General features: G+C 30.3%; 1 protein-coding gene across 1 annotated transcript in view; it reads left to right on the top strand.

The window, feature by feature from the left end:
* The first annotated feature begins 6,655 nt into the window (after nt 1-6,655).
* The window catches only part of LOC143085176 (uncharacterized), a 32,141-nt gene continuing 20,451 nt past the window's right edge, over nt 6,656-18,345 (top strand). Inside the window, exons 1-2 of the mRNA XM_076261402.1 lie at nt 6,656-6,890; nt 14,477-14,547. Of these exons, the coding sequence (XP_076117517.1) occupies nt 14,493-14,547 (55 nt within the window). The 5' untranslated portion in view covers nt 6,656-6,890; nt 14,477-14,492. The remainder of the gene's footprint in view (nt 6,891-14,476; nt 14,548-18,345) is intronic.

The raw sequence follows: 18,345 nt of genomic DNA on the forward strand, positions 1-18,345 counted from the left end.
TTTCAGTGAGTATCAAAGACTAGTATTCGGGAGTGAAAGAGTAGTGGGGGAGGGGGCAATGAGCATCCAACTTTCTGGCAAAGTTAAAGACAATATTGATAATATTATTTTGTGTGTTATGTTCAGAAGTTTTTGTCTTTTAGTTTACGCCTACACTACTTCCTTGTATTTACTTGTGATATTTTCCTACAATATCTATTTATTAACATTATTTATAATTGGTAGAGTAACGAAAAACATCAGCCTACACCTCCCACGATTTGTTTTCATAGTTATATTAATAAACAGGATGACTGTGTTATTTATAAACATGAAATTTACATTATTAATCATGTTTTAAATTTATGATACTTTTATTGTAGTTAAGATTTTTGTTGTGAATAATTATTTATTAGATGTAGCTCTATAGTATTTTTTTCACTTGTTTATCAATTAATTGGTAGAAATTACTAAAAGCATCATTTCATAATTTTGTATTTCATATTTAATTCTTGTGGAAAACTTGTCTATTGTATAAAGACAGAAAAATGCTGAGAAATAATGAATGATTTTAAAGATAAAGAAATACAAGTTTCCTACAAAGTTCAGAAACTTCCAAGCTAAGTAACTGCTTTATTGATTAGACATACATATCCTCAAGTGTGTGTGAAGTTTTTGGAAAAAAAATGCTGATTCTTATTGTAATAATACACATTTTTTTTATCTTGTTTATCATGCACAATTTTTGTTACATAATGCATGTTTTCAACTTATTTGTTAGTATGTCAGATCAGTCTTAGCCCTCTCAAATTTTACATATTGTTTTCTTATTGTGAATGGATGCCGGCATTTTTAATTGTTACATTCATGTTTAGCAGGTGTACATAGTCTACAAAAAAACTTAAGCTTAAATAATGAACAAAAAGAGATGTAGAAATACACCAGTGAGACAGCAACACAACAACAACAAAAATCTCATCAAAAGGTCAAAATAAAGTCTTCCAAAAAAAAACACCATGTTTATAAACATGATAACAGTGTTTTTCAATGTGTTCTGTTGTTCAATAAGTCATTGTGATATTATAATGTTTAGGTCTGTAGAATATAGAAGGTAAACCTCAATTGACCGTTTCAAAATCTAAAGGACTATGGGTAATTTCATTGTTTGTACCCAAAATGAAAATAACGTAATGACATTGGTTGAATTTCCATTGTTTTGGACGTTTTTAACCAATCACAACGTTTTGGTGTACATTTTTGAAAATATTACCCAGAATGCATTAGATTCTGAAACTGCGAATAGGCAAGAGAACATAATGAGGATTTAGGGAAACTACCCTATGCAGGGTTGACAATTTTGGATATCTCCCGAGTCATTCAGCTAATATGTTTTATTATTCCATTAAAATATTGACATTCAATTTGCCTTTACATGCAGTAGAGATACAGCCAACCATTGGACTGTACAATTTGGGAAGATTATTCACTGGCCCTGCTGAGTTGGAGAAAATAATCTGAATTAATTCACACCTCATGATATTTTTATCAGATTTATTCAGTTTAATATACTTTAAGGTTTAATAAAAACCTAATTTTGTGTAAATGTTTAAAGTTCTTTGCTCTACTGTATGGTCTTAATTTAATTATTGATTACAAAGTTTTCTCTAATTCTTCGTCAATTTATCCCTTTCTGCACCCATTGTATAAAAAAATTTAATCAACTTGTGATTGGTTTGATCTCAGTTCTTCATTGTTTAAAATCCAATTGTGATGTCGACTTTTCTTGTTTTCCTCTGAATTTCCTATTGTGAAGGCATGAAAAAAGGCAACCATGCCTGATGACGTCACATAGAAAGAACACATTTTTTTTGCAGATCAGTCGCAAAGAAAGAATAACTTTGCCTGCGTATTGTTTGAAGATCATTAGAGAAACCACCAAATCTCGTTTAATAGGATATTCATCCACTCTCGACAGTTAAATTTTAAATATTTAACTGTCTCGAGTGGATTAATATCGTACCACACTTGGTGCAGTGGTAGAATCTATATTTATTGGCTATTGGGTCATGCCATTCTTGTCAGAAAAGGGTAGAATTATACTAATATAAATCAACTACATATTATCAAAAGTTTATTCTTTTTATATTTTCTTTGTTTATATTGTTATTTATATTTTAGAAATTAAATTCTAGTACACTAATTTATTGATATGTTGTTGTTTTTCTTCTTTGAGAATAGGCTGTTTGCAACATCTAGCACATTATCTTGATCTTCTTTCACCTTAGCCAATGATATTTTATGACATTCGTACCACTAGCAGGCTCCCTTAAAAAATGAAATTGACAACATCATGGCCCACGGAAAAAGGGCATTCTTTTACTTTAGGGGTCCCAGTCCTTATATAGCTATACTAAACTATCCTTTACCTAAAACCTTACCCTAACCCATACCTAAACCTTAAACGTGCTTAAACCCGAAAACCTAACCCTAACCTAAAAGAGGGACGAAAGATACCAAAGGGACAGTCAAACTCATAAATCTAAAACATCCCTATACCTAACCATAACCATAAATGAACCCTTAATCTTAAGTATTGGGACGCTTAGTAAAAGTATAAGTAAAAGAAGGCCAAAAAAAGGATTAACAGACAGTACAGTCAACAAAACACTACAATACATTTACTAAATTTAGTCCTGGTATCTATGATGAGTTTATTTACTACTATTGGGTGTTGAACTCACTTAACTACGTGTAAAGGTCGTGCATGGTTGGTAATACTATACAATAATTAAGCAACATGAATATCACCCAAAACTGGATATGTTATCTGGGAGATATATTAATCAGATTGAGACATGCTGCAATTTTGCTGGGTATAAAAAGAAAATTAACTATTTAAAATATGTTTATATGTGTTGTTCCCATCATGTATCCTTTGGTGCAGCTTTTTATTTTTTTCTAAACGAATAGCATTCTTTAAAAAAAAACATTGCAATGCCGTATGATAAATTTGTCTTTTAAAGTTGGTCTGTCTAATTTAAGATTATTTTTTTTGTACACCAAATATTTTACGTTTTTAAAAATTCGACTTCAAGTTTTTCTCTTGATAAATATTATTCCAGAAATGTGCGTAAAACTCACTGAAATTGGTAAATTATGTTGTTCGATGAAACGATTTTTTGTCAATATAATGATATAAAATGATTTAATGCATGTAAAAAGGAAAGGAAAAATATGTTCATGACCTTCAAAATATATTTATGATATCAAACATCTGACTGGACATGAAATCCATGCTAATTTCATAGTTCAATTGGTTTCAAATTTGATTGATAACTAAGGAAATGGTTATTTGACTTGAAAGTACAATAAATTTAACATTATCTTTGATGTAGATATTTTACTTATTAGTTTTTTACTAATATTTTAAATTTATTTTTAAAAATAGCTTCAATATTGGATTTTTGCCACATAATTCATAGCATTCTATATTTGAACATTGCAAATGATTAATATCAAAATAATGATATGTTATATATATTATTGCCAATGAGACAACTATCCACCAGAGTTCAAATGAGATAAATGTTTTTTTTTTTTAGCAATAACAATATAGGCAATCCAATGACCCTCAATAATGAGAAAACCCTTCAGTAATGAAGACGGATATAAAAGGTCCTGACAAATGTGAAATAATTCAAACAAGAAAACAAACATATATGACCGATATAAACCAACTACAGTCTCAGTCCTACTGACTTGGGACAGGCAAAGAAAGTTGTGGCGTGGTTAAACATGTTTGTGAGAGCTCAATCCTCCTTCTTATTTGGCCAGTGGTGTTACATTTGTATGGTGCAACATAAGATCCAACATAAAGATAAAAATCAGTTGCAATTGTAATAGGCATAACACAAAAGATTGGTACGAGTATAACTTGAATTGGAAAGGTAACGGTGACCAATGTAATGTGTTTTTGTTTGTAGTTTTACAGGTTGCACACTTCATAAAGCCGACCTTGCGGATGACAATTCAAAAATGTCGTGTCGCCTAAAATTTACCAGTTGTGTCGACACAAGAACCACAAATTCAATCAATTAAAGTTCGGACATTTTTTTAGGGCGTATGCCATTTTTTTTTTTCTTTCATTTGCACCGATTTCGAATTTGCTCCTAATTGAATTAACAGTTTAATAAAATTAACGGTACTAATTTTCTTGCACCAGATGCGCATTTCGACAATACATGTCTCTTCAGTGATGCTCGTGGCCAAAATATTTGAAATCCAAAGCTTATATAAAAGATGAAGAGATATAATCCAAAAGGTCCAAAAAATATAGCCAAATCCGTGAAACATAGGTGAGTAAATACTGGCCATACATATCGGAAGGTCAGTGCTAATGATCTCGAGAAAGGTACACTTATTTCTACACACCTCAATCTTGAATGTCTTTGCAATTATCTGTCTGTAATATGTATAGATGTGGAACTTTTAAGTACTGTTCTAAATACTTTAATCAGTTATATACTTTACACGGATGTAAATATGGAAACTATGTACCTATAATTTACGCAGTTGTTGTTCATTTGGTCTGGGAACAGTATATCTGTTCCTGATTTAGTTTTATGTGTTTTATCTTTTGAATTTGTCATTTGATTAGGGACTTTCCTCGGAGTTCAGTATTTTTGTGATTTTATTTTTTGCCAGCAAAAGATGAACAGTGTTATGAAGTGATGGGGTAAATAATTTGCGATCTCTGCCGTCAAAAACAACTTTCATTTGTTACCGAGATTATACATATTGACTTTGAACAAGCAATGCATAACGCAATTTTTGGTGCTTTTATGCAATGTAGAATAGATTGTTGTTTTTATCTGGCTTGTAACTGGTGTAAGAAAATCCAGTCTTTTGGGCTGAGCACAGAGTATACAGACAAATTAAGTGACATTGGCAAATAGCTATCCCAATTTATTGACAATAATTTATACCGTTTGTACAACTGGCTAACGGAAGAGGTCTATTATGATAAATGAAAAATAACATTCACCTGTAAGTTACCTGTAATTTACCTGTAAAAAAATCGACGCAAATGAAAGAAAAAATCGGCGCAAATGAAATGCAGATCGGCGTAAATGCAAAACGCCGTTTTTGGGCGATGCAAAACGCCGTTTTTTATTGTCACTATTTTAGTTACAAGAAACACCTGTATTAAACAATATCAGAGGCATAAAATACACATTTGATATTGTATTATATCCCTCTGACAATATGTTCGCCTGAAATAGTTAATAACACCAAATGGATTTTTTAAATAATGTTTATTTGGTTTGTTAGTAAATACTCATTTTCCTCTTTGGCGTTAACAGAAGAGTCCGTATCAATATAGAATTTCGTGCAGGAAAATTGGTGCCTTTAAAGTTATTACTGCCACTGGTTTGATACTATTACAGGAGGCGGACTGTGGGTTTCCTAGGGTATCAACAACCCAGTAGCCGGTGCTTTGGTGCTGGCATGGAAAATACGGACATTGTTTCATTAAAGTTTGCATTTCCAAATTTCTAAATTTATTTGAAATTATTGAATGTACACTGTCAGTACTGATATCCCACAATCAAAGCTCTGATTCATTGTCCGGATTTGTCAACCCTTTTTTGTCCTAATTTTGATTGTTTTATCAGCTCTTATTTTTGTAATAAAATTGGACTTTCAAATATTTTGCTGTCGATCATTCTTGTAGAGACATTTATTGTCAAAATCCGTATATGGTGCAGAAAAATTGTTACCCTTCAAGCTAAGCATATTTCATAAACACAATCTTAATCTTATCTGGAACCACCTTTTCATATCGGTGCCTTTTAAAGCTGACTATGCGGTATAGGCTTTGCTCATTGTTGAAGGCCGTACGGTGACCTATAGTTGTTAATGTCTGTGTCATTTTGGTCTCTTGTGGACAGATGTTTTATTGGCAATCATACCACATCTTCTTTTTTTTTTATATTGCATGAAAAAAATACTGTATTTTAATCCTACAGAAGGCTTTTTATTTTCTTTATTACAGTAAAAAATATGCATCAGTATAAATGTGACGTCATGGTTGACACATATCTATGAACTACATATTCTAGATTAATCTTCACAATTAATTCAACACATTTATGAAAGCCTTTGACCTCCTTTCATGTATTTACACATTTTAAAAATTTTTTTTATACTTAATTTATATATCCTAAAACTTAAATAAATATGAAAACGCATGTATAATTTGTTATTAGAAATTGTTCGGTTGTTGTTTCAGCAATCTTTGAAGCGTACTCGGAAGTGTAAAATGTATCCCAAAATGAGTTATGCTAGATGGTTAATCTTGACATAAAATAAAAATATTTTATCAACAAATGTTTGTGGTTTTATGAATATTAAGTAAATAAATGACATACATTCAAAATAACAAATTACAACGATGTCTTAGAGGTGTTACAAGTATCATTGTTACAGATGATCAGATGATACGCACAAAAGGTGATACTAAAAGTTAATATTTTGTGTGATCTGATCATTGTCCCTTAGGTATCAATGTAACGTCTTGTCAAGGAGCAAATGACAGACATGCAAAATAAATGTGCCTCAGGGCTACGAACATTGACATATCCGAATACATCACTAACCATATCAACAACTATGGTAATTTTGGAACAAGACAAGGAGTACCAATAAGTGATCATTTATATATTCGGAATATTTTATGAGTGTCATTGTGTTGTTTTTCAAGGAATATTTTCGTTTTTAGGATCTATTGTTTTCGTATTTGAAATGTAGATGTGTTTTGGATTTAATGATTTCTGCTGATTTTGCATTTTAAGAATATTTTCAAAGATATTACATGTAGAAGAAAAGTCTATAATTGTCAGAACAGACATGTAAGTAATCTTGCACATAGTGTTTTACCTTTTAAATTTACATACATCATATATATATTATATGCATTTGATATAGTCTGAGACATGTGTATATATGTCTCTGATATAGTGTACCACTAATATAATGTCTAAATGTTGCATCAGCTAAGTTTCTATTTGCTTTTTAAGAATTCGTAAAACTATTATTGATTTTAATAGAAACAACCTTTCTTTTTACAAAGGGGAAATATTTGTATAGACAAACCACTATAAAAAGAAACAAACATAAAACAAGACACATACAAACATAAAAAAACAACAATTTAAATAGTCTGAAGAATGTAATAGGAAATGTTTTCTTCAATATAGTTTTTTGAAGTATGATTATTCAAAAGTAATAGCCAAGACGTTTTGGGTTTTGATTTTTAAAGCAAAGTTATAATAATAGCGCCTTTATTCTTAATTTTACACCAACATATAATTATATTAAATTAATAATTGAAAGGTAAGATCTATATACGTTCTTGTGTTGATATTTTTATTGGTCTTTTGATCTTTTGAAAACAACAATAAATCAGATGTTTTAAATGTTCATTATACCCGGAAGTTTATAACGCAATCAAAAATATGTCATATTGTAGACTTTGTGACGTGTTGAAAGAACTGATATTTCGGCATTGATAAATATTATATTTAGTGTCGGAAAAAACCTTAACTTGTTAATATCTTTATAATAATGATAAATCTGATTAATATGTTAAATGTGCATGGTTGTGTGTATGATTGAACATAATATATTGTATATTCCCATGCAGGTGTAAGTTACAACGTCTATAGTTATTTCTTTATATACGAAAGCGTCAAATTATTATAAAAAACTAGTTTACATTTAGAATAATTATTTATTATATATAAAGTTATATATTAAGAGTAAAAGTAAAAAAGGACCCAAAATAATAAAGAAAGAGGGAAAAAGATGATGACAAATTGAATAGTTGTCCGATGTACACAGGGCACCAACAACACCTTAGCTACTATGTCTTAGATACAAGAAATCAAGTTGTTAACAACTATTTTGAAAGGTGAAATATTTATTAAATAAAGCTATTATTGTAAAAAATGAAACGTAGTAGCACACTTTGAATATAGTAAACCTCTCAAGGAATTTGACATAAAATACAAATATGCGGGAATGTCCCTGAATGGAATGTGATTTGAAGTAATTTCCTTAACCATATCTCTGAACAAACACTAATTACAAGTATATCTACTTTACAATAAGACTAAATTAATCATAAATCAACGTTATACAGTAATATGTGTGTGATATATATGTCTATTATAATTTACTGGTAACAATTAAGATGCCACCTTAATGGATATTTTCTTACTAATTATATGATTTTAACTGAATAATGCATGAATTCTATTATAAAGATATTTTTAATATTATTTATCGTGATATTTGTTTCGAATTCATAATCAAGACCCTATACACCTAGCCTTCCTTTAAACTCTATATTCTATACATATGAAATTTTAATTTGTGCTGTTACACCACTATCCAAGAATATGAAAATGGTGGTTCAGTGTTCACAAAAAATGACATCCACATAAGAAACTAAAACCTCAGCGACACGATCCCCACAAAAAACCGGAGGGAATCTCATCTGTTCCAAAAGAGTCACTGAAGCAGATCCTGTCCCGTATATGGCACCCTTCGTGTTGCTAATATGAGAACAAAACCAGTGACAAGTCTAGTTCTGTTAGTCACATTCGAGGATTTTATATCACCACTTTGAACTCTAGGTTTGATAGCTTCCTTGTAATCAGTAAAGTTAAACCCTTATCATGGAAATTATAATAGAAAGCTCAGGAATGATTATCAACTGTGAGTTACTAGTATATAATCCGTACGCAGGTAATGCTGACATTTAAAAAAAAAATAGAAATGGAAAGTTCACAATCTAGAAACTGCGATAATCTCTATTGTTATTTAGCTTATTCCGAATCGACCCTAATTGTCAAAATATACATGTAGATGCAAGTCAAGATATACGACAGATTTAACTGTAGATTTGTATATTTTTTATTTAATCGAGTTCAATGGGATAAATCACCAAACTTTGAATTATTTAGTGAGGAGGAGCTTTCTATATAGCGGAACGTGAAGTTAAAGGTTAGGCCTAGCCTCTTTTCGTTTTTCTTAACAAGCTCCTGTACAAAGTTAGTCTGACAGGATTAAACGAACAACTAAGCAGAAAGAGGATCACAGTTGGTTCCCATGGAGTTGTAAATAATTTGTTGAAAAACACGTTCCCCAAACGTTACAAATAGCATTGTCAAATGTCTATCAAGATTCCTGATATCAGTTTCAGAGACTTTCCTGTTCGATGACGAAATAATTGTATCTGCGCTGGCCATTCTTTTTTATGATTTACAAATCACAGGGTAATTTTTTTCAAATTTGCCTTTTTAATTTTTAATTGGGTATACTAGTGTAAAATGTAGAACAGCGAAATATTTAAATAAAGAGACTTAGATCGTATGTACTTTGTTGGAGTATGTGCAATGACCTATAACTGCTTAAATCCTGGTCATTTGGTGAAATGGATTGTTGTCTCAGTGGCAATTTCACCTCACAGTATTACTAGTCTTTATTTTTAATACAGACACATGTATAAAATTGTCTTACTCACTTTATATTTTATTAATAAATGTATGAAAACTTGCGTTGGTAATTAATTATGCAGACATCTGCATTTTATAGGCATTTTTATGGTCTTGTTTAACAAATAGTAAATTTTGTACAGCTTTAACATAAATGACTGAAGATGGGCCATTATACTTACATATTTAATGATAGAGTTAATCATGTATTATAAACGGCAAATGTTTTACTTCAATGTTAACCGTTTTATTAATATTTTTCTACTTTTTAAAAGGACTACTTTCGTTTTGTAAGATAGCAAACAGAACCGTTTTTCTTTCTATAGTTTTCCACGTTTTAATTTGCTGGAATTGCATAAGCTTAGAGAGAGAGAGTTTGGTTACCATTAATTTATCAGGGCATATGAATTTAATAAAAGGTAAAGAAACGAATTTTCTTTTACTTCAAATAAATCTAAAAATCAATGATTAAGAACTAACTTGCACGGACGGTGTAATACACAAAGAGTCATGAAGATTTATGTGTGACTCTAAATCATGTAACACATCAATTTTGGCGACGGAAATTCCTGAAATAAAATTTAAAAGGTAACAAAAGGGTCATTCTAGTACTCTATTTATTAGTATATGTATATTTTGTAAATAAAAAGACTTGACATTGTTTTTTCTCTGTCTGGTCTTAGATTGCAGGTAAAAAACATAAGACTTTACATCTATGTCTCTGAATTTGTATACAGTATAATAATTTATGCTTTAAAGTGGTGACATTAATTTAGATTTGGATCATAAATTTTGTTTTGTCTATAAAATTTATTACAAAACAATTCAAAAAGGGTTCTATAGAATTTAATTAAAACATTGTTAAAAACAATATGCATGGATATAGTAACACCGCCAAATTCAAAATATGACTCTAAATAACCTTATCATCATAAATTGAATAATCAAGATGTAAAAGGTGATACGACAGGGGTGTCCACTTAATCGCCGGTGATAAAAGAAAACTGTTTTGTAAAGGTGAAATACAGAAAGTTCTACAAGCAAGTATCCACTGAGAAGTGAATATTCAAAGAATAATATGCATTAAAAGGCTTATATTGTAAGTTCCAAGTTTAACCAAAATAATACGAAAAAACAACATTTAGATTTCAACAATAAATCATGGTAAATTAGGAACCTCAACATATTTGTTTTTATTATAGATACTTATGGTTTATGTGTTATCTTTGTTATTCTGTCAGTAACAGTAGTGTACGCCAGGGCGTGTGATAATATACATGTACGATGTTCAATTGCCTGTGTAATAACAAATTATAGTTAGTTTCCATAGTGATTGACATGAAATATAACATCTTTATTACACATCTGTCCTGTCAATGTCACACGATGGCGTCAACGATTTAGTGATGTAATTTCTACTGGACCATTAATATAAGATAAAAACAATAATTTAGTTTATAGCTGTCAGTTGCATTATGCAAATGTAAACGTTATTTGTGTTCACATTTATGTTTTAGTTGATACTGGCTATATATGATTTTTATTACTTTTTAAAACCATAGATACTTTGAAATAGACATTTATTTGAAAGCGTGGGAGTCATAAAAAATATTAAATTAGGCATGAATTTAATTTCAATTAAATTAAATATTTTGAATGGAATCACGCTCAAGTTTTCATTTTTCTTCAACTTCCTAATTTGGTTGTTGATTTTTTTTTTGCGGAACAGACACCGCGTGTGACATATTTACTTATTATAAGTCTGGTGTCCTTGAGTGGTGGTATTTGTACCATATCTGTTAAGAGAGGCATTTTAAGGTTCATAAAAACTCATGAATACAAATTTGAATAATTAAGAACAATATATCAAGAGAGTCATGCAAAACTCTAGGAAAGACACACACTGTTGTTCTGAATATATATAGACAAAACTCCAGAGGCACCCCCACCAGGTTCTTAGAAAAAAAACTGCAAAAAGAGCCGTCCATAATACATTGTACATTGTATTTCACCTTAAAATACATGTACTTCGCTTTACGAGTCCCATTAAACATTTGGCACTTACGACGATCAACGAATTCACCTTGTTGTTCATGACACATTTGATCAAATGAAGGAAATGAAATTTTATGTCGAAGAAATTTCGTCATTTAAAAGGTGTCGTATCACCTGCATTTTCATGTGCACCAATTGATTGACGAATTGTGGGAATAAATGAATATTTTAAATATTTAAACCTAAAATTTATGTTCTACACGAATATATCGTTTCCTATCAACTATTTAATAGAAAGGTTCAATAACTGATAAGTTTTCGCCTGTCTATAAATGTTCATGTACAAAAGATGATTAAAGTATATTTAAACTAATGTTTGGTGTTCCCTCTGACAAGTTGAGCTTTAATTTGATTGTTCTAGTGAGGGTCTCTATGGATTTGATGCTCCGGAGCTTGAAATGCATTTATCGTCCTAACTTTTTGATCTATTGCGTTCATATGGTTTATGACTTTGCGCTAATGTTCAGGCGCGTAGCTACGTTTACGTCAAAACGCCCGGGCATACACTTGAATTTTGGTAAAAAGAATATTTTCATCTCAATATTATACATTAAGAAGAACTGGTTAAAATCATATTATAAGCCTTGCATATCTTTCTTCAATGGCTTGTATAATTGCAATTAAATGTAGTCGTGCTTCCCATGTATTTAAATAAACACAAACACGTTGATAGGTCTTAGGTTCTTTATTTCATCAGAATTGATGTTAATATTCTAACAAAAATGACCCTGAAATAATAACAATATAATTCTTATACAATTCAATCAGTAGTAATTATCAATTACTATAAAATCAATATATCTATATGCATAGAAGAAAACTGTTGATTTCCTTTGCCCTTAAAATAATAGTGACGAAATTTACTTTTCAATCAAAAGGTATCGTATTATACATTTGTTCATTTTCTGTCAAAGTCTGAATCTACTGTGAATTTTAATTACTTTCCCTTTGTTTAAAGCTATTCATTATCTGTTGAGATTGGCATTTTTGTCGAGTCTGCAACTTTTTAGTCTCGAAAGCGAGACATAGCACTCCCAAATTCCGTCGGCAGCGTCAATATCTTGGTTCAGCATGTTATGAAAAGTTTTTTTTAGATATCAATGACTGTCAACTGTTCATGATATTTTACGAAAGTTGGATATATATTTAATTTTACCGTATTTACAGTCTAGGGTTTTTTGTTACACATCAATTACATTGTCTAACCTTCATCGAATTTTATGAAAATTAACAGTAGTTTTTTTATGATTAATGTCTGAACCAAAATTTTAAAAGTGTTTTTGTTTTAATTTTTCAGTTTACGGACTTATCTTTTCGCAACTAACAGACGGTCTGTTTAATACAATGTACTTGAAATGATATTTTTTTTTAAACCTTCATAGATTGCCATGCAACTTTGGCAGAAGAAGATCATGAAAAAATATCTAAAGAAAATGTTTAATATTCTTAAATCCTGGAATGGACTGACAAATGGATTAATTTTTTCAGGCGAGATCTAGGTTTCTACGGAAACCTTTACGAATTTTCATGAGACACCCGAAAACTATCAAAATTAATGATTTCATGTCCATTAACGAAATTTGCACATGAAAAGGGGTCTTGATTGAGTGATTGCTTTACCCCATGGCTCCTTTTAAACATATTCAGAGTAACTGGTTCGGACATTTTCTCTAAAACCAAATCAACACAATGAATAAATTAAACATAAAAGATAAACAAAATAGACTCTAAAGTATGTTGCTATTGGTGAGTTTTATTGACAGAAATGGTATCTCATTCTTGATAACTCGTTCACTTCAGAGGGGCTTTGCCCCTCGAACCCACTACCAACAAGTGCTATGACCAGGACACGATGGGCCCTCAGACCCCTTGCCGAGGTTCGGGCGTACACTTACAAATGGCCTAGCTACGCCACTGATGTTGGTATCATACGCTTTTTTCTCAAACTTTTTGTTAATGTAGCACATCTCAATTACATCTAGTGATAAAAACGGGTTTCAACAACAAACAAGTGTTTATACTAAAGATCATTCTCTATATTTACACTAGAAAGTCTGCGAATAAATGATAGACATGTATATGTATAGACTAATAATCAACATACACATATTTAAGGAACAATGAACTTCAGCTTTAACAAAGGCAACTGTTGATGATATAACTTGACCATAAGAGGAACTGTCATAATAAAACAACACAGAAACAATTAGATATCAGGTTTAAAAGCAAATAAGTACAGTTAGGAGTAAAACTGTACCATATAATGCCAGATTTAAATTGTAGTGACAGCTACTGATTGCAAGCTTTTAATAACACTTATAATTATAATTCTAACACTATAATATCAACTGCTGTAATTCCACGTGCATTTTAGTCTGTAAGCTTTGATAACAGTGCAGCATTTCACGATGCTGGCTGGTAATGTCGCCTGTCGAATAAGTCCGTTTATTGGAAATTTTTGTGTTAAAATTCTGAATAACAACGAACAAAATTGCCAGACTCGACTGTATCTGCTCAGCTACGCAGGTTAAAGGTATTATAAGAAGTCCGAAGTTGGAAGCACATGTGAGGGTAGGGATGGGATAAGTTAAAAAAAAACGATTGCTCTTGTCCCAAAAGTGTACAATTATTTGAAGTTATTTCTAATTTGTCATTCAATATTAGGAATTGTTCACTTAATTCAGGGCAATGCGATTGTTAACAGGTTGACAATTTTATCCAATCGTATTTATTACACTGTCCTTTCCATTGTTGTTGAATTCTGTTGTACATCTTGTTTACTTCGATGTATAGTTTCCTGCTTCTCGAACTAGTATACTATGTTTCATTCTTTAATGTTTTAATAAAAAAATAGTAATTTTAATAACCTTTCTTTCTTTTAGGTGACCAAACTAGATAATGACCAGGTGGCGGTATGTGGTCAGTACAGCCTTTGCATTTCTTTTTCTCACAGGTTAGTAAATAAATAAAGCATTTTTTTCATGTCATTTAATTACTGCTTACATTTTATGAAACATAAAACATAAAACTAAAATCGAACATAATGATTTCAGGGATAGTATCTTGATTAACGGACCTTCACTTTAATGCTAGACTATTTGCTTTGCTTTTGTGCCAATTGGCGATGATTTCATTGGCGCCAAAATAATATTTCATTTGCGCCACAAACCATAATTCATGTTGCTAGACTAGTGGGATAAATTATTAACATCGGTTGTGCAATATGTGGTTGAATAATGATAATTAAAAAAAAAAAAACACTTTACAAAAGGTAAATTCTTTAGAAAAAAATCAAAGAGTTACAGGAAGTTCAATATGCTTGTGAACTAGTAATATCCTAATGACATTTATTTATCTAATGATTGTTTTCCCTTTTTTTTCATGCTGCTATATGCCAATCGCAATGATTTTTATAGTAACCCTTTCCAATCGATTCTTTTCGTTTGTTGTTTTCCTATTCAAAAGCAATATGAATTAAAAATGCCCTAGAAAATGTAATTCATCAGGTGTTGTCAAATATTTAATATGCATATTGTCATAAATAAAATTATTGTTGTGGTAAAAACAAAGTATAGGTGTTTTGCCATATTTTATTGGTTACCGTAGTTTATTACAATGATATTATGCAAATAAAAACAGCGTAAGTTATAATTGGTCTAATGGCAATGATAGTCACTATAAAGCCTCGAACAAAGCACATTCCATCTATTTACAAATAAAATGTACATGTCATGTTTGACATGTTATAGCTTCATAGGTGATTTCTAAGTGGGTGGACAGTTTCCTTGTCTTTAATGTAGAGAAGATTTGTTTTCACTCAAAATCTTAAAAACTCGATGCCATAGATGACACATATCAAGTTTATATTTAAAATTACTAATTGTGGATTGTTTTATTTATATTTTTACCTGAGTTTACCTGTAAAATGAATGCGCACAAATGTAATCGAAAGCTGCGCGCAAACGTAAAACATTTTAATCCCCAAATGCGCGCAAATGTAGTGCAGATTTTTCACCAATGAAACCAACATTTTATTGTAGTTGAAGACTGTTTATTAACCTATAATTTCTTTGCTTTTTTCTTGACAAATAATGTCTTTATAATTATAATTATAATTGACTATCAGTTTTTAAGAATGCTACTTTAAAAACCCATCATTTTAACAATTGAAATTATTTTTAAAAAGAGATAATAAATATCTAAACAAAAACTATCACAGAGATAGGCCTATACGCTATTTTTATTTAAAAACAAAACTGGAAAATAAAATTTTTAAAAGGAAAAGATATTTCTTTATTTTTTGTACGAACTTAATTGGGGAAATGTTTCAATTCAGTAGGAACAATAGTAAAATCAAATACGAACTTGAAGATATTTTTGTGTCGATTTTATTTTAAATAGATGTAAGAAGATGTGGTATGAGTGCCAATGAGACATCTCTCTATCCAAGTCACAATTAATAAAGGTAAACCATTAACGGTCAAAGTACGGTCTTCAACACGGTGCCTTGGCTCACACCGAACAGCAAACTATAAAGGGGACCTGAAATTACTAGTCTTAGTTTTAAACCATTCAAACGGGTAAACCAATTGTCTAATCTTTATAAAAAACGAGAAATGAGAAACACTTATGAACCACATCATCAAACGACAACTACTGAACATCAGATTCCTGACTTAAGACAGGTGCAAACAAATGAAGCGGGTTTAAACGCTTTAATGGTACCAAACCTTCACCCTATGTTAAAGATATTGAGAAATTAGGTTTCACCATTGAAAATAAAAAAAGAGGTAAATTACAAAACAAAGGATACAGAATTGAGAAACCCAACTTTTGGAAAGATTATTCAATATTTAAAAAAAACCCACTGTCATTGTGAAAGAAAGACAAATTTTGTCAGTTAGAATTTTGAAATAAGGTATATGAGAAAACAGTTTTTATAATATATGGTTTTTTGCTACAGTTTAAAACGTTAAAATGTCATTAACAATTCTTTATTCTCTATACGAATAATCTCCCCTTATATGACCAAGTTGAAAAATTAAATCAAACAAAAACTAATATTTGGTACACATGCACTTAATTCTATCGATAGGAAGGTCGACTATATCCATTTCAATTTATATGGATAGTCGATAGAAACAAGTGCCTGTTATTTGGTATCTAAATAGTCCTAATAATACAACAAATAACTTTTTTCTTCAGTGTAACCTGTAAATTATCTTTTTGTCTCAAAATTTGTGGATTAAAGCAAAGAACTGGACCGATTGTGTACTGCTATTTTACAATCCAAGATGGCAAAATATAAGTGAAATAATGTACCATAATTACAAAGCGTAATAAATGGATGTAAACGATCAACATCAATTTATCGAAAAATTATTTCAAAATATATTTAAAAGTATGTTAAATGCGTAGAAATCTATTTGAAATTTGGATATGTGACAAATTGTCAAGGTTGATCTGATATTAATACAGATAAGGTTCTAAAATTAGTTTGATATGACACTATAAGGATGTCCAATGCATTCCTATCATTACGTTACATATTGATGAACAGATAAAACGTGATAAATCCATAAAACAAATTATCCACATGAATAAAGAGTGCCTTGTAGATATGCTTTACACCTTCAATACGTATCCCGTTTAGCATGAATGAATGAATAGATTTATTGTTTTCTGTGTTCAAGAATTTATTGAGCATAATTACTGTTGCAATAAAAGAATTAATACAATTTAACATAAACATAAAAAGATGTGATATACATCATGTAGTTTCCAATGTGACAACACTCCACAAGATACCAAAGGACACAGAAATTAACCACTATATATATGTCACCGTATGACCTTCAACAATTAGTAAAAGCAATACCGCACAGTCAGCTTTAAAACATGCTTGATGACAAATGTAAACAGATGATTTTTCTTATTAATTGTAAAGTGCGTTTTTGTTTATTTTCTTATTATCGAAAACAACTAAAATATACTTAATATATTAAAGATTTATTAGTATATAAAAAATAATTAGGAAATAAGGTATAATGACACCACGAGACAACAATCCATAATGATCAAGGGACAAAAATGTGAATAATTACAAGCCATTGTTCTACTATACAAATGAGCAAGTTCCATAAAAACTTTAAAAGGTCCCGGTATCACAAAATATGAAAAATGAAGCACATATTGTTAAACAGATAGTAAGCACATGGAGTACTTTTAGAAATTTGAGTCCTTATACATCAATGGTATGAGACGGTCTGAGCACATTCGAGAATCATTTTTTTTTCTGATGTAATTTTAAAAAAAGTCTGTTATGTTTTTAGAAGGTCCCCTGTAAAAATTGTAAAATTTAAGCGATTTTTGTAATTTAGTTTTTTTTCTATTTCGACATTATATCAGAATAAAAATGATTCTCGAATGTGTTCAGACCTTCTCATACCATTGTTTTATAAAGATTCAAAATCATTTTAACCCAAATCTAAATTTTACAAAAATATTCACAACTTTAAATTATCTACAATATATATATATATTCTCAGTAGCAACTAGTCGGAATGAATATCCTTTTATGGATTAACTTAAAATGTGGAAAGTTGTTTAAAATATTATGATATAGACTTATAAATATTCCTTTTATAGTAGGTTTTGATTTTTGTTAAATATTCTTACCCATTAAAAGATACACATGCATGCGAAAATGACCAAGGCTCATTACTTGAAGAATATCTAACATGTAATGAGG

Source organism: Mytilus galloprovincialis, chromosome 1 (assembly GCF_965363235.1).
Source record: "Mytilus galloprovincialis chromosome 1, xbMytGall1.hap1.1, whole genome shotgun sequence".
NCBI classification, from domain to species: Eukaryota; Metazoa; Mollusca; class Bivalvia; order Mytilida; family Mytilidae; genus Mytilus; species Mytilus galloprovincialis.